The 20,638-nt window shown below is 67.1% G+C and overlaps 1 protein-coding gene across 3 annotated transcripts; it reads left to right on the forward strand.

Moving 5' to 3' along the window:
• The first annotated feature begins 4,552 nt into the window (after nt 1-4,552).
• On the forward strand, nt 4,553-19,639 carry CORO6 (coronin 6). 3 transcript variants are annotated; one of them, XM_067565888.1, is made up of 12 exons: nt 4,553-4,767; nt 7,969-8,168; nt 12,042-12,164; nt 12,810-12,939; nt 13,029-13,210; nt 14,042-14,161; nt 14,891-15,010; nt 16,731-16,835; nt 17,100-17,245; nt 17,673-17,730; nt 18,022-18,252; nt 18,595-19,639. In XM_067565888.1, exons 2-12 carry the CDS (start codon nt 7,971-7,973, stop codon nt 18,715-18,717), a joined length of 1,536 nt encoding a protein of 511 aa, XP_067421989.1. In that variant the 5' UTR covers nt 4,553-4,767; nt 7,969-7,970; the 3' UTR covers nt 18,718-19,639. The 3 variants fall into 3 exon arrangements, with proteins under 3 accessions (XP_067421989.1, XP_067421991.1, XP_067421990.1); XM_067565890.1 differs by lacking the exon at nt 14,042-14,161 and having other exon boundaries at nt 4,554-4,767; XM_067565889.1 differs by lacking the exon at nt 14,891-15,010 and having other exon boundaries at nt 4,555-4,767.
• The last annotated feature ends 999 nt before the right edge of the window (nt 19,640-20,638 follow it).

The raw sequence follows: 20,638 nt of genomic DNA on the forward strand, positions 1-20,638 counted from the left end.
GTCTCGGACACTGCAGGAAGCCAGGCTGGGGATTTCAGTAGGTAGCAATCTGCTCTTAATCCAATACTGAGCAACTCCCAACGCCAGGCTGGGAGCACCCTCTGCCAGGGGAGAGAAAAGTAAGGCCCAGGCAGGTGGTTACTGAGAGACCCCTGGCATCCTACCCCTGCTATTACAACCTGCCTGCCGAAACCTGCCCTGGCGCCACAGATCGGGGGAGTTACTTTTCCGTCCCTGGAAACTGAGCGGTGCTGCTAGCTGCATGGCAGTGAGAGGGGGGATCGTTGCACGGAGCTTAGCTGAGTGCTTGGGGATCCTGCAAGATGAAATGTACGAGACAGCAATCAGGCAGGCTGATTTTTAATTAAGAGAAGATTACAGCCTCCTCCCACGCTGATTGCCTGATCTATCCTGCAGCTAGCAGGCGCGTGAGGATTCACCTCGTTAGCTGGTGCAGGGCTGGCCGGCAGGGCAGACGACTGAGGGCTGCGCAAAGGGATTCTGGCTTCTCCAGCCTGCCCAAAGGCAGCGAGTGGGCTAGAGGGTCAAAGCGGAAGAGGGAACTGAAGGGAATAGCGGTTAACCCAAACTATTAAACTCAAAGGCTTCAAAAACACTGGGATGCTGTTGGGGGCCAGGACGGCTCTGGTGGGATCTGGACTGGCAAAGCGAGCTGGACTGGGATTTGAGCTGTAAGAGCACAATGCATCCCCAACGTATCTCATCTGCCTTTCTTGTGTCCCTGGGCCCAGGCCTCTCGTCACATTTGTCCTCCAGGCTGATTGCACTAGAGACAGGACAGCCCTGCTTTGGCGAGCCACGGCTGCCAGTTCTGTTGCCTCCTGGGCTGAGAGGACACGTATCAGGCTCCCACAGCAAAACAGCCCCAGAAAGGAGTTGCTGGGTGTCGGCTTTACCCAAACCTCCTGTGCTGGCCTCTGAGCTTTTGTCCACCTCCAACACGAGTGCAAAGCTGGGCTCCTGGACTATCCCTGGCCTAGAACACGCTGTGGTCCATGGTGGCTGTAGGAGAGGCTGGTGGGGTCCGTAGCACCTGGTCCTTCTCTGGGAATGGAGCGCAGATCTTTGCAAGGGCAGGGAACAGCTTCTGCTCAGGAGCGGATCTGATCCTGGACAAGTCACCCCAAAAGGGCAGGGGGCAAAGGCACGTCCCCGTTATCCACCCCAACGAGCCCCCGCTTCTGCGGCACCCGTGCAGCCTGAGTCCGTCTCCCATGGAAATGACAGGTGTTGGGCTGCGGGGCGGGGAGCTCTCCAGTGGGGGGGTGTCAGAGTGGCCAAGGGTGAGTGGCTGGGGGAGGCAGACCAACCAGAAGTCCCGCCTTACTCCTGGGGCACCTCTCCAATGCCCCGCGCACATGCAGCTGGCCTAGGCTCTGCCGCCCCAGCCGGCCAGGGCACCCTGCAGAATGCCAGGGCTGCAAGAGGTGAGCTGCCCATTCGGAGGGAGGGGGCTTTGCACCTGCTTAACCCCAAGGGACTGCAGGTGTTCGGGCCCCCACGCTCTGCATTCCGCTGGCTTGGTTCCGGTCCCCACTGTCTGTGTCCCCCATAACCCAGGCCACGGCCAGCTTGCTGCAGAGCGAGGATCTCCACCGCCGGCCCGTTCTCACCTGGCCCAGAGCAGCAGCCCCAAGCTAGCTGATGGCTCTGCTGCTCTCTGTGAAATGGTTGGCGGGTGGGCGCTTGGAGTAGGTCTGATTCAGGCTGGCATCCGTCTCCCTCTAGAAGCAGCTCTCGGTAGCGCCCGCCGCAGGCAGCGGGAGGGCTATGGGCACCCAGCCAAGTTCCCCTGCAGGTCGGGCCGCTCTGTGTTTGCAGCCAGCGCCCCATGTGCAGGAAGAGCTGCCTGCCGGGCCGCACGCCCCGGCCCCGGGCTAGGGCAGGGCTGGCACAGATCTCCGGAGAGCAGCAGGCCCGAAAGGCTGCCGGTTTGCATGATGCTGCTGTTCTCAGGCCCTTCCTGCAGACCCGTGGGATCACAGCAGGGGCCACCCAAAGGCTCTCTACTGCTAGGCTTCCCGGCACTGCGTGTGAGAAGTTTCCCTTGTTGCAGGAACCTAGGCAGCAGCATTTGGCCTTTCCTCGGTGGCGGGAGCTGAGTGGCCATCTCCGTCTGTCCCCCTGCCATGCAGCTTGCTTTGGCGGAGAGGAACGGCTGCAGCCCGAGCTGCTGTTCCTCCGTCCTCCTCTCCCAGCCCGTCTGCCCTAGGCGGCTGGCAAATGCCCGTCACAACAGGAAGGGTTTCAAGACCCTGCTGTCCCCCCGGACAAGGCCTTGGCTCCTCTGCCCAGCTGCCACATCCAGCTGTAGCCGCACTCCTGCCTGGGCCTCTCCTTTGCTTGGATGCAGTGCTGACTGCACTTCCTTCCGGCGGGTCCACCTGCGAAGGACGGCGCCTCGCCCAGAGGGCCAGACCGCTCCCCAGCTGCCCAAACTGCGTTCCCTCCGTCAGCGTCCCAGCCGGGCTCCCTGCACGGTCTAGCTGCTTCAGCAAATCCCCTTTTCACCCAGCACCATTGCTGTGCCTGCCGCCCCAGCGCCGGCTGCCCTCTCCCGGCCGTCCCTCTGCCCAGGACACCAGTCGCTGCTGCTGCACCTTGTGCTAGTGCCAGGGGCAGGGTTACTACCATCACGGGCGGGGCAGAGACGAGCAAGGGACAGGGAGGGGGTGGCTCCCAACTAAATCCCTTGCGCCCCTGCGGAGGTGACAGAGGGGCCGTGGGCCTGGCTTCCCCATGGCACTGTCCTCTCACCTGCACCCCCAACTCCAGGCTGGCATTTGGGGACCGTTCCTCCCTCCCATGGTGCTTCCAGGGCCCTGGGTCAGGGATTGCCCTCGGCCAGCGAGCACCGTGCTCTCCCAGGATGCTTTGCGCTGGTGGCCATGCGGCGCCACGGGCCTCGCCCCTTCTCCCCTAGCCCCCATTAGCCGGGCTGTGATAACGACGCTGCGTTTCCCTGGCGGCGGGTTTGGCGGCCCGGCTCATCCCCCGTTGGCGTGGGCTGGCACTGCCAGGGATAGGCCCTGGGCTCTGCTGCTGGCCCCGGGCACCTCACGGCCCTGCTCTGTGCCTCCGTCCTGCCCCGGGCCCGTGTGTCGCCAGCGCCCGGCCCGAGGGGCCCCGACCTTCTCTCGGCGCTACCCTAATAAACCCCGCGTGCTCCGGGCCAGGGCTGGGTGTGGAACAAGCTGGCGCGGGAGCAGCTGTGCAGGTGCGCGTGCTGCCGGGGTGGGAACTGACGGCTGGCCAGAGCCAGGCCGCGTCTCCCAGGGAGACAGCTGGCGGGAGCACCCCAGCCGGTTTATGGCCATGGGGCGAGGCCTCTGGGGGGAGCAGAAGCAATGTGCAATGCCGCTGTGAGAAGGGGGCCGTGGCTGCTCCCCAGGTCCCCCCCCCCTGGGTTGGGACATGTCCCCGCAGGGTCCAGGTCCCTCCAGCAGCAGGACTGCCTGGATGGCTGTGCAGGCCCAGGTACTGCCCCTTCTCCTCTCCAGTACGACCCTTCTGGGCCCTCTGGGCTTTGTGTGGGGCCAGCGGAGCCCCCAGCCCGTCACCCCACGTCCCGACAGGCTGCCGTGTAATGCAGCCCCAGCTCCAGCCGCCTCGCCAGCTCACAAAGCTTCCCCGCCCAGCTCTGGCCATTCAGGAGCCAGCCAGGGGAGCAACTGGGGCCACCTGCCCTGAGCCAGCTAACGGGGCAGTGGTGCCTGGTGGCCAGAGCAGAGAGAGGGAGGCAGGGTTCCCACCTGACCCCGTCGCACTCCCCCACTTCCCGTGCCTCAGTTTCCCTCTGCGTGATGGGAACATTGGCTCTGGGGGTGGGGGGCTGGAAGGGTGAATTCATTAACATCTGACCTGGGTTGGCACCTCCCGGCTGGCTGTTAGGGCAGGCGCCGGTGCCCAGCTGAGCGCCGTCTGTCCGTCCAGCCTCATGGTTTGCCGTCCGCTCCGGCTGTCGGTGGGGGTGAGCCACCAGGGCAGCTCCTTCAGCTGGCTGGATAATGAGGTGCTCCTGGCCCCCCATGGCTGGCCCCGCTCACACTAGCGGGGGGGGGCAGGTCTGGGAAGCAGCTGTTTGCTCCTGGGTTTGTCTGACTGGTTTTTTAGGTGACACCCAAACCCTCCGAGCGGCCCCCAGCCGGGCAGGGGTCCCCCAGTTACAAAAGACTCCCCACCCTGGCCCCCTCTGCTCCCCCCACCCTCGGGGCTGAGGCTGCGTCCTCGGGGGTGCGGGGGGGGGTCCCACTGTGCCTCTGCCTGGGGCTGTGGTGGGGCTGGCAAGGGTCTGTGGGGGGAGGTGTTGGCAGGGTGGTGGGGGGTCCTGGAGGGGGGCTCGGCTGAAGGGGGAGCAGCCCTTTCCCTGGGGTGTTGGCTGCGGTCCGGTAGGGGGGCGGCCCCGTGGCTGTGGGGGGGGACCCGGGGGTGGGGTCCCGGGGGTTGGGGGCGGGGCACGCCCAGGGGGCCGGGCAGCAGCCGGTGCCAGCCCCGCCCCGCCCCGCAGCTGTTGCCCGCCGGCTCCCAGCCCGGCCGCGCCGCACGTGGGGGGGCAGCAGCTGCCGCGGGCCGGGCCGGGCCGGGCCAGGGCCAGTCCGACTCCGACTCCGCCGCACGAAGCGCTTCGTCCATTTCCGACCGAGCCCGAGCGCGACTCGCCGGCCGCCCCGGCGGGCTGGGCAGCGCGGAGCGGAGCGGAGCCGAGCCGAGCCGAGCCGAGCCGAGCACGGAGCTCGCCCGGCCCAGGTGAGCGCGGCCCGGCCCGGCCCGGCGCGATGGGGCTGGGTAGCTGCTGCCCGGCCGGGGGGGGGGACGATGCCAGCCTGCATCCCAGCAGCGCCGAGCGGGGGGGTGGGGGGATCCTGGTTCGGTTCGGTCCGGTCCGGCCCGGCCCGGCTCGGCTCGGCTCGGCTCGGCCCGGCGGGTTCTGGTGCGCGCCGCCCAAGGACCCCCGCCCGCAGGCCCGGCCGGCCCGGCGCAGATGTGGCTATATTAGGAAAGTGACCTCGGGCTCGTCCCCCCGCCGCAGCCCGCCTCGCCTTCTTTAGCTGCGGCGGGGCCCGGCCGCTGTGTCACGGGCTGGCCCCGGGGGAGGGGAGCGGCTGGCCCCGGGCCCCCGTGGGGGGAGGGGAGCGGCTGGCCCCGGGCCCCCGTGGGGCGTGGGAACAAGCCAGGCACCTTCCAGGGGCAGGTGCAGATTTGCCATTGGGACTGATTCGGGGGCCTGGAAAACACTCCCTGGTGCTGCCCCCCACACGGGGACCCTGCCAAGGGCATCTCCTGCCAGGCCCCACCAGTGCCAGGCCAAGCCCCGGGGACGCACGCCAGAGGTGCTGGGTGGGTGGTGCTGGGTGCCCGGGGCGCAGGCCTCTCTGAGACGCCCAGGCCAGCGGGCGGGTGTCCGGGGCTGTGACCCTGCCACTTCCCGAGCCGTGTCTGCTCTGCCTCGCCCGTAGCTGGGCACCTCGTAGGCTGGGCGGAGAGTCTGGGGTGAGCCCAGCGCCCCGCAGGCTGCACTGGTGGGGCAGAGCGGAGCACCCTGACTGGGGGGTTGCTGCCCAGCCCTGCCAACTCTGCCGCCCCAGCCTCCTGTCGGAGGAGGTCCCTTTCGGCCTAGGGCAGGGGGCAAAGGCTGAGCCTGGGGGAAAGACGGGCTCATTTCCCAGGTCCTGCATGTCCCTCTTACCCCCCTGCGGACAGGGGAATGAATGAGCTGCAGTGAGCCAGGGGGAGGGAGCAGGGAGCGCACTGGGCCTGACGGAGGGAGTCCGGGAGAGCCACCCGCTGAGGAGTTGCTGCGGAAGTGCAATGTGTTGCCTGTGTGTGTTCCCGACTCCAGGACTGGACCGGGACTCAGGAGACCTGGGTGTAATTCCCGGCTCTGCCACTGGCCTGCTGGGTGACCTTGGGCAAGTCACGTCCTGCTCCGTGCCTCGGTTTCCCCGTCTGTGAAGCGGGGCAGTGCGCTGGTGCTAACCCAGGAGGCGGAGTGTTGTTTGTCTGCTCTAGCGTGGCTCAGCGTCTCTGGGAGCTTTATTCCTCTGCGCGGAAAGGGGGGGACGGGGAGTCCCAGCGAGGTGTGACAGGGCAGGGGCTGAGAGCAGTGTCCAATTCCACGGCTGCCCGTAGTCCAAGGGGGCGGCCTGCTGCACGGATGAGCCTGGGGGGAGAACACCAGCCCCCAGGGGAAGCAGAGTTCAGAGGGGCAGGTGGATGTAAAACCGACCCAAGCTGTCTGTGCTGTGTTCATACAGCACCTGGTACAGGCGGGCACCAGGTGTGACTGCCAGGTAGCCAAAGCCAACAGGACCTGCCGGGGTCAGAAGCTGGTACAAAGCTTGGGGTGGGGAGGGGGAGATTTGCCAGGCTTGGCTGCTTCGCCTCATCCCACCCCCAAGAGAACTTGGGCTCGAGGGAACTGCTCCCCACAGCCCTGCCAGGGGAAGCTATCTGCTGCCAGGCTGTAGCTGGGCATCAAGGGAAGCTAGCGCTTCCAGCCCAGCTTGCCCCCGCATGGGCAGTGACCTCTGTAGCCCCAGGCTGCTGCAGATCCCAGCTGCCCTCTGCCCTGCTCTCTGCATGGCCGGTCCCACCCGCCGTCCAGCCACAGCGTGTGCGTCCGTCTTTCTGTCCTGCTCCCCAGGGAGAGAGCTGGGCGAGCAGCAGCGTGGCCAGTTCATCCCGTCCCCGTACGGCCAGGCTGCTCTGGGTTTGTGCCAGAGAAAGGCCGGTGGGAGCAGGGCGCCTGGCACACGCAGCGGGAGGTGGGCAGGTTTGGGGTGGCCCCCAGTTCCTGGGGGAGTTTGTTGCACGGTCCGGGACCGGCCCCAAACACGCTCTGGTTCCTGCACGGCCGAGTTCTACCCTGGCGGTGGAAGGTCCCATGGGGCCGAGAGGTGTTGCTGTCGACCCCGGGTCCCATCCCAGAGCCGTAGATCTCCAGACCCAGACCCTCAGGGGTGGGAAACCCCTCTGCCCACCATGCACATGCAGCCACCTCTGAAGGCTGACGTGGCAGCTGTTTATGCCTACGCAGCAATGCTGCTGCAGCTTGGGACAGGAAGTGAGGAGAAATCCCTGATCCAACTGAATCCGCTGCTAGCCCAGCCCTTGGCTCCCCGCATAGCTCTGTCAGCGCCCCTTACTCCCAACCCACAGCCCCCTCCGTCCCAGCCCGGTGTCTCTCCTGCACATTATGCCGAATCGTCGGTGATGGTCCTGAGGCTGACAGACAGCCCCTCCTGGCACAGATTGGAGCCCAGGCCCCGCAGAGAGGAGCCAAGAGCATTAACCGTGCCCGACCCATCCACCTCGGGCAGCAGATTTGCACGAGGACCTGGATCCCGTGGCTGCCCTGTCACTGGCCTCACCTCGCCAAGCGCCGTGGGCCAGGGACAGCTGGGCGCTAGGAGTGTTCTCACGTGTGGCCTGGGCAAGGCTGGGCCTGGCGCTGCTGGCGATGGGGGGAGGCCAGGCCCTTTCCTGTCCGGAGAAGCCAACGTTGGAGATGCTCCAGTGGGGGATGGGAGATGCCTCCCCCAGGCCTGTCAGGCAGGTCCCCCCCTTCTGGGTAGGGTTAACTGCTCGGGCACTGAGGGAACTGGGTCCATTCCCTGCCAGTCACTGAGTCTGGGGCTCTGCGCACGCCGAGCTCTGCGGGGCAGGGACTGCCCATCACGCTGCTCCGTGCCCAGCTCAGCGGGACCCTGAGCAGGCTCGGGGCCTGACCGCAGCTGAATCGTGTCCAGCCCATGTTTGGTGGCAGTGTTTCCAGGGGGCTCTACTCCGAGCACCCCTCTCCCTGCCATGCCTGGGGTCCAGGAGGAGAGGCCAGCGGGCAGGGCGGCGAGGGGCAGGCGGGTGGCTGGGAAGGCCAGGCAGGGAGGGGACCGAGCTGAGGTACTGGGGACCTCCTCCCTCGCTGACCCCCCCCCATCTCCCTCACAGCCATGAGCCGCAGGGTTGTGCGGCAGAGTAAGTTCCGGCACGTCTTTGGACAGCCGGTGAAGGCTGACCAGATGTACGAGGACATCCGCGTGTCGAAGGTGACGTGGGACAGCGCCTTCTGTGCTGTCAACCCCAAGTTCCTGGCCATCATCGTGGAGTCCGGCGGTGGAGGGGCCTTCATGGTGCTGCCCCTGGCCAAGGTGAGTCGCTGGCTTGGCCAGGCCGGGGGGGACGTGGGGGGCTGGGGCTGCAGAGGTGGGTAAACCCCAGGTGTGCTGACGCTCGCCTGCGCCCTGCCTCCTGCGCCAGTGTCTGGTTGGAGCCTGGCAGGTGCTGGCGCAGACGGCTTGGTGCTGCGTGACGCACGGGGAGGGCAGGGGCGCAGCAGCCCCGAGGGACAGTGGCGGGGTGCGCCGTGGAGGTGGGCTGCACCTGGGGGTGGCCCCTGGCTGGCCGAGCCGAGCCGAGCCGGAGCAGCATGTCCCCAATCAGCTGGCCCGGCGGAGGCCAACTCTCCGGAGCAGGTGGGCCTGGCTTGGTGCTGCCCCTGCAGGCCAGCCTCCCAGGGCAGGGTGGTACCCAGCGTGCAGGGTACCTGCCGCTTGCCCAGCCTGATCTCGGAGGGGCTGGGCTGGGTAGCCGGGTCCCCAAAGGGCAGTGCAGGGGAGGAGAAGGGAGCGGTGAGTTCCCCCGGCCCGTGCGTTGGCAGCTGGGCTCGGCAGGGTACGAGTCCAACCGGTCTGGCCGGGGGCAGGTGCTGGGGTGGCCTTTGTGCTATTGGGGGGCATCTGCCAGCCCCTTTCTCCCCCCACAGCTGGCAGGCGGGAGCAGCTGCCAGGCCTTTGTTGCAGTCTCCGGGACTCCTAGCCGGTCGCCATGGAAACGGGGCTGGGTTGGTCTGAATTCCCATCACGGGCCTGCTTCTGGGGCAGGGGCAGCTGGCTGGGCTAGGAGCTGGGCAGGCTCAGAAAAAGGGGTGCAGTCAGCATCTGTGGGGCCTGGGCCCTGTGTCAGGGCTGCAGGGCCACGGCCAGGAGAACAGAGCCCACCTCCCATCCCGCTGGCCCCTCTCAGCTGCCCTGTCGGCTGCTAGGGGGGGGTGGCCAGCCCTGGTGCCCGCCCCGGGCTCCGGGGTGGCGCTGGGTTGAGGTGCTGTGCTTGGGGGCCCGCAATTGCGCCCAGCTCTGGGGGTTTGCTCTGCGCAGGGCGTGGGTGGATTCTACCATCCCCCTTCTCTAGCATGAGCTCCCAGTTAGCGGCCTGGCCAGGCGAAACGGCAGGCTGAGGGCAGCTCCTGTTAGCGAGGGAGCCTCCGCCTCCCCACAGTCAGCGCGTGGGGCAGCTCTTGAGGGCTGGAGACCGAGCAGGCAGGAGCCTGCAGGCCCCCTCCCAGGGCGCCAGGCCCTTTCCCAGCCAGCCCTTCCAAAGCCCCTGATTGGAGTGACTGGCCCCGGTGGGGCATGCGGCCCTGGCCCTGGGTGTGAGCGGGCAGCGGCAGGAGGGCTGGGCGTCTGGCACGCAGCGCCAGGGGCTGCTCAGGAAGGGAATCATGGGCCTGAGAATCGGCTTGTTTTGCGGCAGCGGCTGCGTCCGCGGAGAGGGGTGTGCGTGACCGGCCCCGACAGGAGGCGCAAGGTGCCTAGGGCACGCTGTCCTCCCCGCGCAGGGCTAGGCAGCTCCAGGGCTCTCGGAGCCATCCCCTGGCCAGGATCTGCCGGGGAGGGGCATCCTGTGCCGCCTTCCTCCTGGGGGGCCCGGGGGAGCAGGCCGGAAGCCTGGCTGAGAGGCAGGAGGAGCAGAGAGGGTGGGGCAGGGATTCAGGCTTCCCCTGGCTCCCGCTCGCCCTCGAGTGATGGCTGGAGGCAGCCAGACTGCAGCAGGGCCTGTCGGTGCCATGGTCCCCAGCACCCATGGACCCACTGCTGAGAACGGGCAGCGGGCTAAGCAGTGGGGCTATAGACAGGGGCCTGATCCTGCACTGCCCTGAGCGTGGGGCCGGGCGGGCCCTGGCCGGGCGTCTGTCCCAGCAGTTCTGGGATGTTTCACTCTGCTAGGATCATTGTCCACCTCCCCGGGCTACAAGCTGCTCTCAGCTCCTCTGGTGAAGTGGCCCTTTTCCTCTGCTCTAGCCACTCCATCCTGTCTGGCCCCCAGCACTGCCCCATCTACCTGCCTCTGGCGCCCCTTGCCTGTCCCCTCTGCTCGTTCCCTGCCGCTGCCTGTCCTCACCAACCCTTTCTGGGCATGGCGGATTCCACTGACCAGTGCCCAGAAGTCTTGACCTGGACATAGATCCTCCCCCCCCCCCCCCCCCCCCGGCCCCGCTGGGCTGCCCGCGGCCAGGCAGGCTCCGAGCAGAGACGGACCGGAGCAGTTGCCCAGCACGGGGAGGCTGTGCTCACAATAACATCTGACTCATACTGGGAACAATCAAGGTGACGGCAGGAAACGACGGGGGTCACTTTTTCCGCAGCTCAAGTTTCCAGCTGGCCAGCGGGGCCCTGGCGTGTGCGGGGCTGGGGTGGGAGAGCAGAGAAGGGACAGAGAAAGGGGGCAGGGGGGTCAGATGCTAGTTGTGGGGGCTCCCCCCTAAGGCCCAGCGAGGGGACAGGACTGGCCCAGGGTCACCCGGCGAGTCAGTGGCGGAGTCCTGAGTAGCGACATTCCATGGGCGGTGGCATGGCCTGCTGGGCACAGTCCGCCAGGACTCCTGGGTTCCATTCCTAGCTCTGCTACTGACTCACTGCAAGGCCTTGGGCAAGACCCGTCCCCTGCCCCGTGCCTCAGTTTCCCCTCTGCGCAGCAGGGGTGATGCTGCTTCATGCAGTGCTCTGAGCTCTGTGGGTAGAAGGAGATGGGAGCTGGTTCTGAGTGACACATCTGACTTGGTGCTGTGGGAGCTGGGTGTCCCCTGCCTGCCTGGGCTCAGGGCCGGGGCAAGGGAATCGGGGGTCAGAGAGTGTATAGGAGACATTGGGGAAGGGCCCGGTAGGATCCCGGGCCCCCCACCCAGCAGGTGTCATCACTGACCATGGACCCCAAGTGCAGTGTGGCTGGCTGGCTGGCAGGCCGGGAAACTGGGTCATGCAGCGTCAGAGCAGAGTCAGGCCAGGATCCATTCGCTCTCCCTGGGCCGCAGCGACTTGGACTCTGCAGTGTGTCGCTCCCCTGCCTGCATGCCCTCGCCCGGCCCGGCCCCTGCCAGGGAAGAGGGCGCTGGAGGGAGAGACTGGCACTGGGGAGAGGCTGGCCTGGGACCAGACCCCGCCCGCCACGGAGAACGGGGAGCATCCTCATGCCCTCAGCCGCCATCTCCCCACGCTCTGCCCAGTCCCTGAGGAGGGAACCCAGGAGTCCTGCCACCCAATGCAGTCCCTGCTCAGCACCCACACCACCCGCTAGCTGCTCCCCAGGGAGCTACGGCCAGGGTCTACGTCCGACACTCTAAAGCCAACGGGTGCTGGGCAGGGAGCCAGAGGGGTGCTCGGCTACAGCAGGATGAGCCATCCTCATGCTCTGCCTGGCCCCGGGGCAGAGGGAGACTTGGGCTCCGTGGCCCATCCAGGCCCTGGCCCCTCTGCTGAGGACATACCGAGGAAGGGGGCCGGTTAGTGCCAAAGATGCTAGTCCCACTGGGGTCTGTGCTGAGACACCCCCAGCTCCGTCCCTGGGGGAATTGGAGTCGCCCAGTCTCAGCTTCCTGTCCTGGAGGGGGAACCTCTGCCCAGCCGGAGCCTGCTCCCCACCAGAGAACCCCCCCGGAGCTCCTCCAGCTGCAGGCCGGGCCCTGGGCCCATGGCATGGGCAAGAAGGGCCAGCACAGCTGGTCGCTGGGCTAGGAGAGGAGGCAGTGCTCTGCCCAGCCGCCGTCGGCTCCCTCTGCCCCTGCTTGCCCAAATCTGCCCCAGGTTGGCTGCCCATGGACGTGGCCCCTGGTACCTGCAGTTGTGGGGCCGGACATCTCAGTGCCACTTGCGGGTGGGGCAGAAGGCGCAATGGAGCGCCGGCGGGAGGCAGGAGGCCCGGGGTGCTGCCGGCTGGCCCCTGCTCACCGCCGTGCCCGTGTGTTGCAGACAGGGCGCGTGGATAAAAACTACCCCATGGTGACTGGGCACACGGCGCCAGTGCTGGACATCGACTGGTGCCCTCACAACGACAACGTCATCGCCAGCGCCTCCGAGGACACCACGGTCATGGTATGGGGGGGCCTGCGGGCTGGGCTGGGGGCATGAGGCGTTCCCGGGGGCGGGCGGGGCTGGGCCTGGCTGGGATCTGAGCTCAGGGCCTCCCGGGGGGCAGGTGGCTTGGGCTTGGCGGGAGGGAGCCCAGTGGGCATGGTGAGCGTGGGCGGGGGGAGGCAGAGGAGGGGTTGGGCTGCTCTGGGGGGATGACAAGGCTGGGTTCGGGTGCTGCTGGGGGGCAGGTGGCTGCACAGGGGCAGTGCTCCAGCACAGCCGTCTTCCTTCTGAAATCCCTGGAAGCCGGGGTGCTATTTTTAGCCCGGTGCCACGTGCAGGTGACTCAGCGCTCAGGGCCCCCCCCCCTCCCAGGGCCGGGGGCGCGACTCAGCATCTAAGAATAGCCACACAGGAGGCTGGATCCAGGGGGCCTGTGGCTTCCCCTTCTCTCTAGCCGGTGGCCGTGGGGGGACAGAGGAAGCCTTCCCAGTGCAGCCTGTAGCTCCCGGGGGGCAGCAACGAAGGGGAGACCCCCATGTGCTGTGCAGACCATGCCAGCTTCTCAGACACGACAGGCTGGGAAGGGCCAGAATCCAGCCCCTGGCCCAAGAGAGGGCAGCATGTCACTCTCCTCACCGCCGCTCGCTCTCCCTGCCCGCCCAGGTCTGGCAGATCCCCGACTACGTGCCCACGCGGAACCTCACGGAGCCCATCGTCACGCTGGAGGGGCACTCCAAGAGGGTGGGCATCATCACGTGGCACCCCACAGCTCGCAACGTGCTGCTCAGTGCAGGTAAGGCCCCGGGCCAGGGGCTCCCTCCGTCCCTCGGCCGCGCGCCGGGCCGGAGCCGCCCCGTGACGCCCCCTCCCACCCGTCCCCAGGCGGCGACAACCTGCTGATCCTGTGGAACGTGGGCACGGGCGAGATGCTGCTGACGCTGGGCGACATGCACGGGGACCTCATCTACAACGTGGGCTGGAACCGCAACGGCAGCCTGCTCGTCACCACCTGCAAGGACAAGCACGTGCGCGTCATCGACCCCCGCCAGCGGCGGGTGCTGGCGGTGAGTCCCCCGGCCCCCCCGTCTGCCGAGCAGCCTCCGGCGCCGCTGACGGGCGCCCTGGCGCCGGGGCGGCGAGCATGGAGCGTGGCACTTGGGACGCTGCGGCTATTAGCAATACCGTGCCCTGGAGCGCAAGGGAATGGGGCCCTGCTGGAAGCTGGGGCCTTCACCCCCTTGTAACTGAGAAGCCTCGTGGGAGCTGGGGCCGGGCGGCTCTCGCCGCGTCTCCAAACCCGGGAACGGTGAGGTGCTGGGCGAGTCTCCGAGCCGCCACCATTGCCCCTGGATGCCCTCAGTGCCCCTGTCCCCAGGGAGCCTGGCCGTGCCATGCGGTTACCCCCTGTGCCAGCCAGAGCCCTGGCTGCCCTTTCACAGCCTGGCTCCACGCCTCCGCCCCGGCTCCCTCCCTCAGTGCTGAGAGTGCTAACGCCCGGCTGTGCCTGCCTGCAACCCTGCGCGTCAGGAGCGCTGCATGATCGCGTCCCGGCACTGCTCTGGCCTGGAGCTCTGGGGCAGAGGGCCTCTCTTGGACTGGCTGATGGCTGGTAGGGGGCAGGATAGATTCCCACAGAGCCAACGGCCCCTCACTGGCAGGCTCGGCCCAGAGGTGGGGCATGGAGACCCCTCGTCCCCGGGAGCAGCACCAGGGTGGGGAAGCTCACCCGGCTGTGCCCCTGTGTGGGGAATAGAGCCTAGACCTGCTGCCCTGCTCATGGCTGGGGCTTGCTCCGTATCTGCTCCATCTGGGCCCCGGGGCGCGGCTGACCCGGGACTAACGGCTTGCATGTGTGTTTGTGTTTTGGCTTTAACCCTCTAACCGCCGGTTGCCAGGAGAAAGTCAAGCCGCACGAAGGCGTCCGCCCCATCAGAGCCATCTTCATGGCTGATGGGAAGATCTTCACCACGGGCTTCAGCAAGATGAGTGAGCGGCAGCTGGCGCTCTGGGACCGGGTATGAGAAGGCGATTGCGGCGCGCCCCGGCCCTCGCCAGCGGCTCTTGTCTCGCGTGCCTGGCGGGGCGGGGAGCTGGGCAGGGCCACCGCGTGTCTGTGTTTGCGCTGGCCCGTCGCCGGGTGCAGACAGTTCGGCACGGCGCCTGGGACCCATCGACACAGAGAGGCCTTGGCTGGTGTGAACGGGAAAGGCACCGAGCTCCCCTGAGGGGCTCTCCCACTGCCTTAGAAACTGTGCCCCAGGCCGGGCCTTCGGCCCCCTTCAAACAGGCCCGGTGCAGCAGAGGCAGCCCCTGACGCTGCGCTGCGCGGGACGGCTAGAATGAGAGCGGGGGGCTGGGAGCCAGGGATCCTGGCGTTGGTCCCCAGTGCTGGGAGAGGAGTGGGGTCTCTCAGAGGAGGGGTGCTCCAACTCAGGACTCCTGGGTCCTATTTCTGGGACCTGAGCCAACTCCTGTCCCATCTCCGCTGCAGCGTCCCCAGTGGCTGGGGTATCGTGCCTTTCCCCGCGGGACACTGGAGCGTCTGCTCTGGGATCGCCCCTGCACCGCAGCCTGTCTCTGGTCTCTCTGGGCATGGGCCCTCGTGCGCCGTGTGCCGTGCGCAGCTCTCTTGCTGCCCGCGCTCTGGGGCCTTGGAACCGGGGGCCGGGCCGGGCCGCGGTTCCAAGGCTGGCGGAGCTCCCCCCTCCCCACAGCCCCGGTAACGCGCTACCTGTCTTCCCCAGGAGAGGTTTGCGCCCCACGAAGGAATGAGGCCCATGCGGGCCATCTTCACGCGGGAAGGACACATCTTTACCACGGGCTTTACCCGTATGAGCCAGCGGGAGCTGGGCTTGTGGGACCCGGTAACACTGCGCATGGAGTGCTTGCCCGCGGGAACTTGGGTATCATCAGCCCACCCTGCCCTGCTGCCCCGGGCGGTGCCCACACCCCGCCAGCCACGTCAGCTAGCCTCGCTGGGCTGGGCACGAGGCCGGTTCTTTGTGGGGTGCAGGGGCTAATCGTTAACCCTGCGAGCCCCACAGCCTACGAGGTCCTTCGGGGCAGCAGAGCGGGGTTCCTGTGGGGGAAGGGCTGGCTCCCCCAGTTCCACTCGGGCCATCCCTGCGTATTGGTTTCAGCGGCTGGCATGGGCCTCTGACCGGGGTAGGCCCAGCTCTGTGGAAGAGCCGGGGTCAGAGCTGTGGGGTGGGGGCCCCACACAAACCCTGCGACCATGTGAAGCCCAGACCCCCTGCCTTGGGGCGTGTGGCAGGAGGGAGGAGCAGGGCCCGGCCCCCCCGAGTCATGGGCACAGTGGGGGAGGGGCTGCCCTGGGGGTGGTGCCAAGTTCCCAGGGCTTGGAGTGATGTGAATCTGCATGAAGAGGTGGGGGGGCTAAGGCTGCAGTGCACCCTGGGAGTGCGGGGGCAAGATTCTGGCGTGGTGCGGGGGGCCGGTGGGCAGACAGCTGGGTCAGGCTGAGGGGTGGGGGGTCTCTGGGCCACGGGAGGGAGGGCAGGGCCTGTCCAGTGAGGTGCTGGGGATGCTCACAGCCAGCCTGGGCAACCCCCACTCCCTGGGCTGCCTCTGCTGCTGGTGGGGAGCAGGGGCATCGGGACTGGCAGAAAAAGACCTGGGGGTTACAGTGGATAAGAAGCTGGATGTGAGTCAGCAGTGTGCCCTGGTTGTCAAGAAGGCTAATAGCATATTGGGCTGCATTAGTAGGAGCATTGCCAGCAGATAGAGGGAGGTGATTATTCCCCTTTATTCGGCATTGGTGAGGCCGCATTTGGAATATTGTGTCCAGTTTTGGGCCCCCCACTACAACAAGGATGTGGACAAGTTGGAGAAAGTCCAGCGGAGGGCAACAAAAATGATGAGGGGGCTGGAGCACAAGACTTATGAGGAGAGGCTGAGGGAACTGGGCTTATTTAGTCTGCAAAAGAGAAGAATGAGGGGGGATTTGATAGCAGCCTTTAACTACCTGAAAGGGGGTTCCAGGGAGGATGGGGCTAGGCTGTTCTCGGTGGTGGCAGATGACAGAACAAGGAGCAACGGTCTCAAGTTGCAGTTGGGGAGGTCTAGGTTGGACATTAGGAAAAAGTTTTTCACTAGGCGGGTGGTGAAGCACTGGAATGGGTTACCTAGGGAGGTGGTGGAATCTCCATCTTTATAGGTTTTTAAGCTGAGGCTTGACAAAGCCCTGGCTGGGATGGTTTAGCTGAGGTTAGTCCTGCTTTGAGCAGGGGGTTGGACTAGATACCTCCTGAGGGCCCTTCCAACCCTCATCTTCTATGATTCTATGACACAGCTCTGTGGGGCAGGGATGGTCCTGGCCGAGGGGCCGGAGGGTGAATAGCAGAGACAGGGAGGGCAGAGCGAGCTGGCCCCATGGCCGCCCTCGTTCATGTCTGGCAGGAGATCAAGAGAGAACCGGGCCAGCCCCCAAGAGCCAGAACTGTCTCCTGCTTGGGGCCTGATGGGGGCAGCCGGCCCTGGGACTGCGTGACTAACGTGTGTGTGTGTGTCTAACTGGCTTGGGCCACCCTGCCCTCTCTCATCTGCTCTCCATCCTCCCCGCAGAAGAACTTTGAGGAGCCGATCGCGCTGCAGGAGATGGACACCAGCAATGGGGTGCTGCTCCCCTTCTACGACCCCGACTCCAGCATTGTCTACCTGTGCGGAAAGGTAACACTGTGCCAAGCCTGTGTCCTGGCCAGATCCCGCACCCGGCGCCCTGAGCAGCCAAGGGATGAGGGTGGGAACTCACGACCCTGGGCAGATCCCGCACCCGGCACCTTACCAGCACGCAGGGCATCACCCCTCCCTGGTTCCAGCGGGTCCCTTTTCCTCCCCGCGGGCTGCGGAGAGCAGGTTGGCCTCCCTGCCCGTTGGGGCCCCTCCTCTCCGAGCGCTGAGCCCTGGCTGTGCCCACCCCTTCTCCACCCACAGGGTGACAGCAGCATCCGCTACTTCGAGATCACGGCCGAGGCGCCCTACGTGCACTACCTGAACACCTACAGCAGCAAGGAGCCGCAGCGCGGCATGGGCTTCATGCCCAAGCGTGGCCTGGACGTCAGCAAGTGCGAGATTGCCAGGTGGGGGCCGGGGGCAGGCCGGTGCGGCTGGCTCTGGGCACGTGGCGTGGAGCTCTGCGCACCCATGCCATGTAGGGCTGCCCAGGGGCCCAGACTCCTCCTGCAGCTGCTGTCCCACGAGCCAGCAGGTCTCCCCCACACAGGCACTTCTTGGGCCCACGGCAGCTCCTGTGGGCCGTCACCCCTTTCAGTTCTCAGCCCTGGGGAGGTCTCCATGCCCAGTTCATAGTGCCCTAGGGGTGCGCCAGCCCGCCGGGTCCCTGGGGGAAGGGTCCCTGCTGGGGGGGTCCCTGCCATAGAGGAGGGGGATGGGCCTTGGGGAGCTCTGGAGGGGGGAGGGCAGCCCGTTTCAAGGGAGTGGGGTCTGAGCCAGGGAACGGTTGGGGGGTCACCAGGCCAGGCCCAGAACCACGTGCCGTTTATCCAGGTTCTTCAAGCTGCACGAGCGGAAGTGTGAACCCATCGTCATGACGGTGCCGCGGAAGGTGAGTCCCCGTGGGAACCCCCTGGCCCCGGCCCGCTCGCCCTGGTGGCCGGGGCTCCCAGGACATGGGGCTCCTGGAGCCCGGGGCTGGGGGAGGTGAGCAGGTTAGATGGGGCGCTGGGCTGTGGGGCAGGAGGGTGGGGTAGACAGGCTGCTGGGCTGGAGGGCACAGAGGGGAGGGGTGGGCAGGGCGCTGGGCTGGGGGGCGCTGGGCTGGGGGGCACTGGAGGGGCAGCTCACGACCTGGGTGCTCCGTGCCGTGGCCCCTCACAGTCCCCCGTGCTCCCCGCAGTCGGACCTGTTCCAGGACGACCTGTACCCCGACACGCCCGGCCCCGAGCCGGCCCTGGAGGCGGATGAGTGGCTGGCGGGGAAGGACGCGGAGCCTCTCCTCATCTCGCTGCGGGACGGCTACGTGCCCGTCAAGAACCGCGAGCTCAAGGTCACCAGGAAGAACATCCTGGACAACAAGCCGCCCGTGGGGCCGCGCCGCAGCCACTCCACCTGTGACGCCAATTCCTCGGTGAGTGCCCGGGTCCCCCCCCGCCCCATCAGACTCCCCAGGGCCGCAGGCAGGTCCCCTGGTGCCTGCCCAGCCCAGCCCAGCGGGGGCTGTGGGAGAGCCTTTCCCGGGGTCACTCCTTTCTGACCCCTCTCGGCTGGAGCCAGGGGGGCAAGGCCAGCGGCTCCCTGGGGTCCCTTGAACTCCGCTGTTGCTGTTCCGAAGGCGTTGAGCTGCCCGAACCAGGGGCACACTAGCAGATCAGGACAGGGACCGTGGTAACTGGCAGGGGGTGGGAGGGAAGGACCGGGCCCTCCCCGGCGGCCCCACCTCTGACTCATGTCCCTGCTCCTCCCCTGGCAGCGGCTGACCCTGGAGGAGCTGCTGGAGGAGATCAGATCCCTGCGACAGACCGTGCAGGCGCAGGAGAAGCGCATCTCTGACCTGGAGAACAAACTCTGCAAATTCACCAACGGCACGGCCTAGCGGCCCCCGTGCCACGGCCCCCTGGGCGGGCTGGGCGCCGGCCACCATCGGACCCAGCCTTATTTAAAGGATTAAAGCAAAACCCCAAAGGGGGGGGGGAGCTCGGAGCCGTGTTTCTTGCGGTGGAGCCGGAGCGGCGGGGAGGGCGCCCCGCGTGGGCCAGGCCCGCCCCGGCGCATGGCAGGGGGTGCAGAGGAGCGGCGCTGGGACACGGACCCAGCTAGGAGTGGCGGGGATGGGTTGGCTCCGCGGCCTGCCGCAGAAGGCCGACCCCCCCGCCCCCCCTTGCTGTAATTGTAATCCGCCCGACGTGTGGGGAGCCAGGCCTGGGGGAAGCCTCCTGCCCCTGGCAGGCGGGGGTGGCTAGCAGGGTCAGAGAGCTGGGGGTCCGGGGTCGCTCAGCAGAGCCCAGACGTCCGAGGCAAACCTTCCTCACTTGCACTAGGTGGGGCGTGCGAGCGTGAGGCCTGCAGGTGGGCCCGGCCCTCCTCTGCCCCGGGCCCCCTGAAATTCATTGGCCTGGGGGACCCGGGCTGTAGCCCAGATGGCTATCTGGAAACACCTGTGCTAGCCCCACAGCCATGTCTGGGCCCTCTCACCTCTCAAGGGAGAGCAGTTTGCTCTGGCCCGGCTCCAGTGAGTGTTTTCTCTGCCCCACTCCCTTCCCTGTGCTCCAGGCCAGGCCGGGCCCAGCCTGGTGCGTGTGCCCCTGTGCCAGCTGAATGAGGCGCTGGCCCTGGGTAGGAAGAGCCGGGTGGAGGAGAGTTGGCAGAGCAGGGCTTAGCGCTGGCTTCTCCCTGGGCTCTGCCCCCGGCGGGCCCTGGGCTTCCCTCTTCTCCGGTGCGGAGCGAGAACTCTCCTGTCTCTGCCCTGCCGGCCTCCTGCCCAGCTGTGCCCTCTCCCGTGGGCGCTGCGCTGCAGGTCAGTAATGCAGGAGTGGGTGCCCCTGGCATGGGCCGTTCAGGTCAGAGCCGGGACGCTAGAGGGGGGTGGGTTCCTTGAAGGAGGCTGAGGGTTGGGGCAGGGGGCCCAGTCGATCCCCAGAGAATGGCACCCACTAACCCCCGGCCCCAGGGGTGGGGCAGACCAGGATTAACTACGCTTCACAAGGGAACCCAGGAGTCCTGAGTCCCCGCTGCACCCCAACCAGCCTTCAGGGAGGCCTGGCCACCGCGCTGGGCATGTGTGTGAGAGTCAGCCTGGCTCTCGGGGGGGGTGAGGTGCCCACAAGCCCTGGCACTCCGCTCCCCCCCCCCGCTGGCTGGGGCAGGCCTGCTAGAGCCCCAGGATTTGTGTGGGGCTGGATAGGGCCTGTGGGTCCCAGCCCCCGGCTGCTGTACCCGTCCCTCGGCAATAAATGGCTGCATTCTCCTACCCCAGTGTGGGGGCGTTAGCATGGTGGGGGGCCCGTTGCCCCTCGGGATTCCAGCACAGTGCCAACCACCCTGCCAGCTCTGAGTCCTTTCCAAAAGAGCCGCCTGTCCTGAGCCCTGCTCCCTGGGCCAGGCCATGTGCCTGACTGGCTGGCAGGTAACTGCCGGGGGGGCAGCCCAGCATCCCCTCTGGCTGCCAGGGACAGGACCCCCTGCTCTGGATGTTATCTGCCACGGCAGCCGCTGAGGCCCAGGGACGTGGCTTACCCAAGGCCCACGGGAACCCAGCAGGGTCGTGCTCAACCACTAGCCCGCACGACCTCTCTGCTACAGAGTGAGCAGCAGGCACAGACCATGCTGGGGGGGGGGGCTCTGAGGAGTCCCTGCCCACCCCATGTGCTCTCCCTCCAGCTGAGCAGGGTGGGTTGCTGCGCCCTCCAGCCGCGCCCCAGGCATCAGCCAGAGGGGGCATGTCATTCCCAGGGATGCTGCTCTCCTCCCCCCCCCCCGCACCCCATAAATGCCTGCCTGAGGGAGCACTGGGCAGG

Source organism: Emydura macquarii, unplaced genomic scaffold, assembly GCF_026122565.2.
Source record: "Emydura macquarii macquarii isolate MOO-44397 ecotype Brisbane River unplaced genomic scaffold, CSIRO-AGI_Emac_v2 contig_2699, whole genome shotgun sequence".
NCBI classification, from domain to species: domain Eukaryota; kingdom Metazoa; phylum Chordata; order Testudines; family Chelidae; genus Emydura; species Emydura macquarii.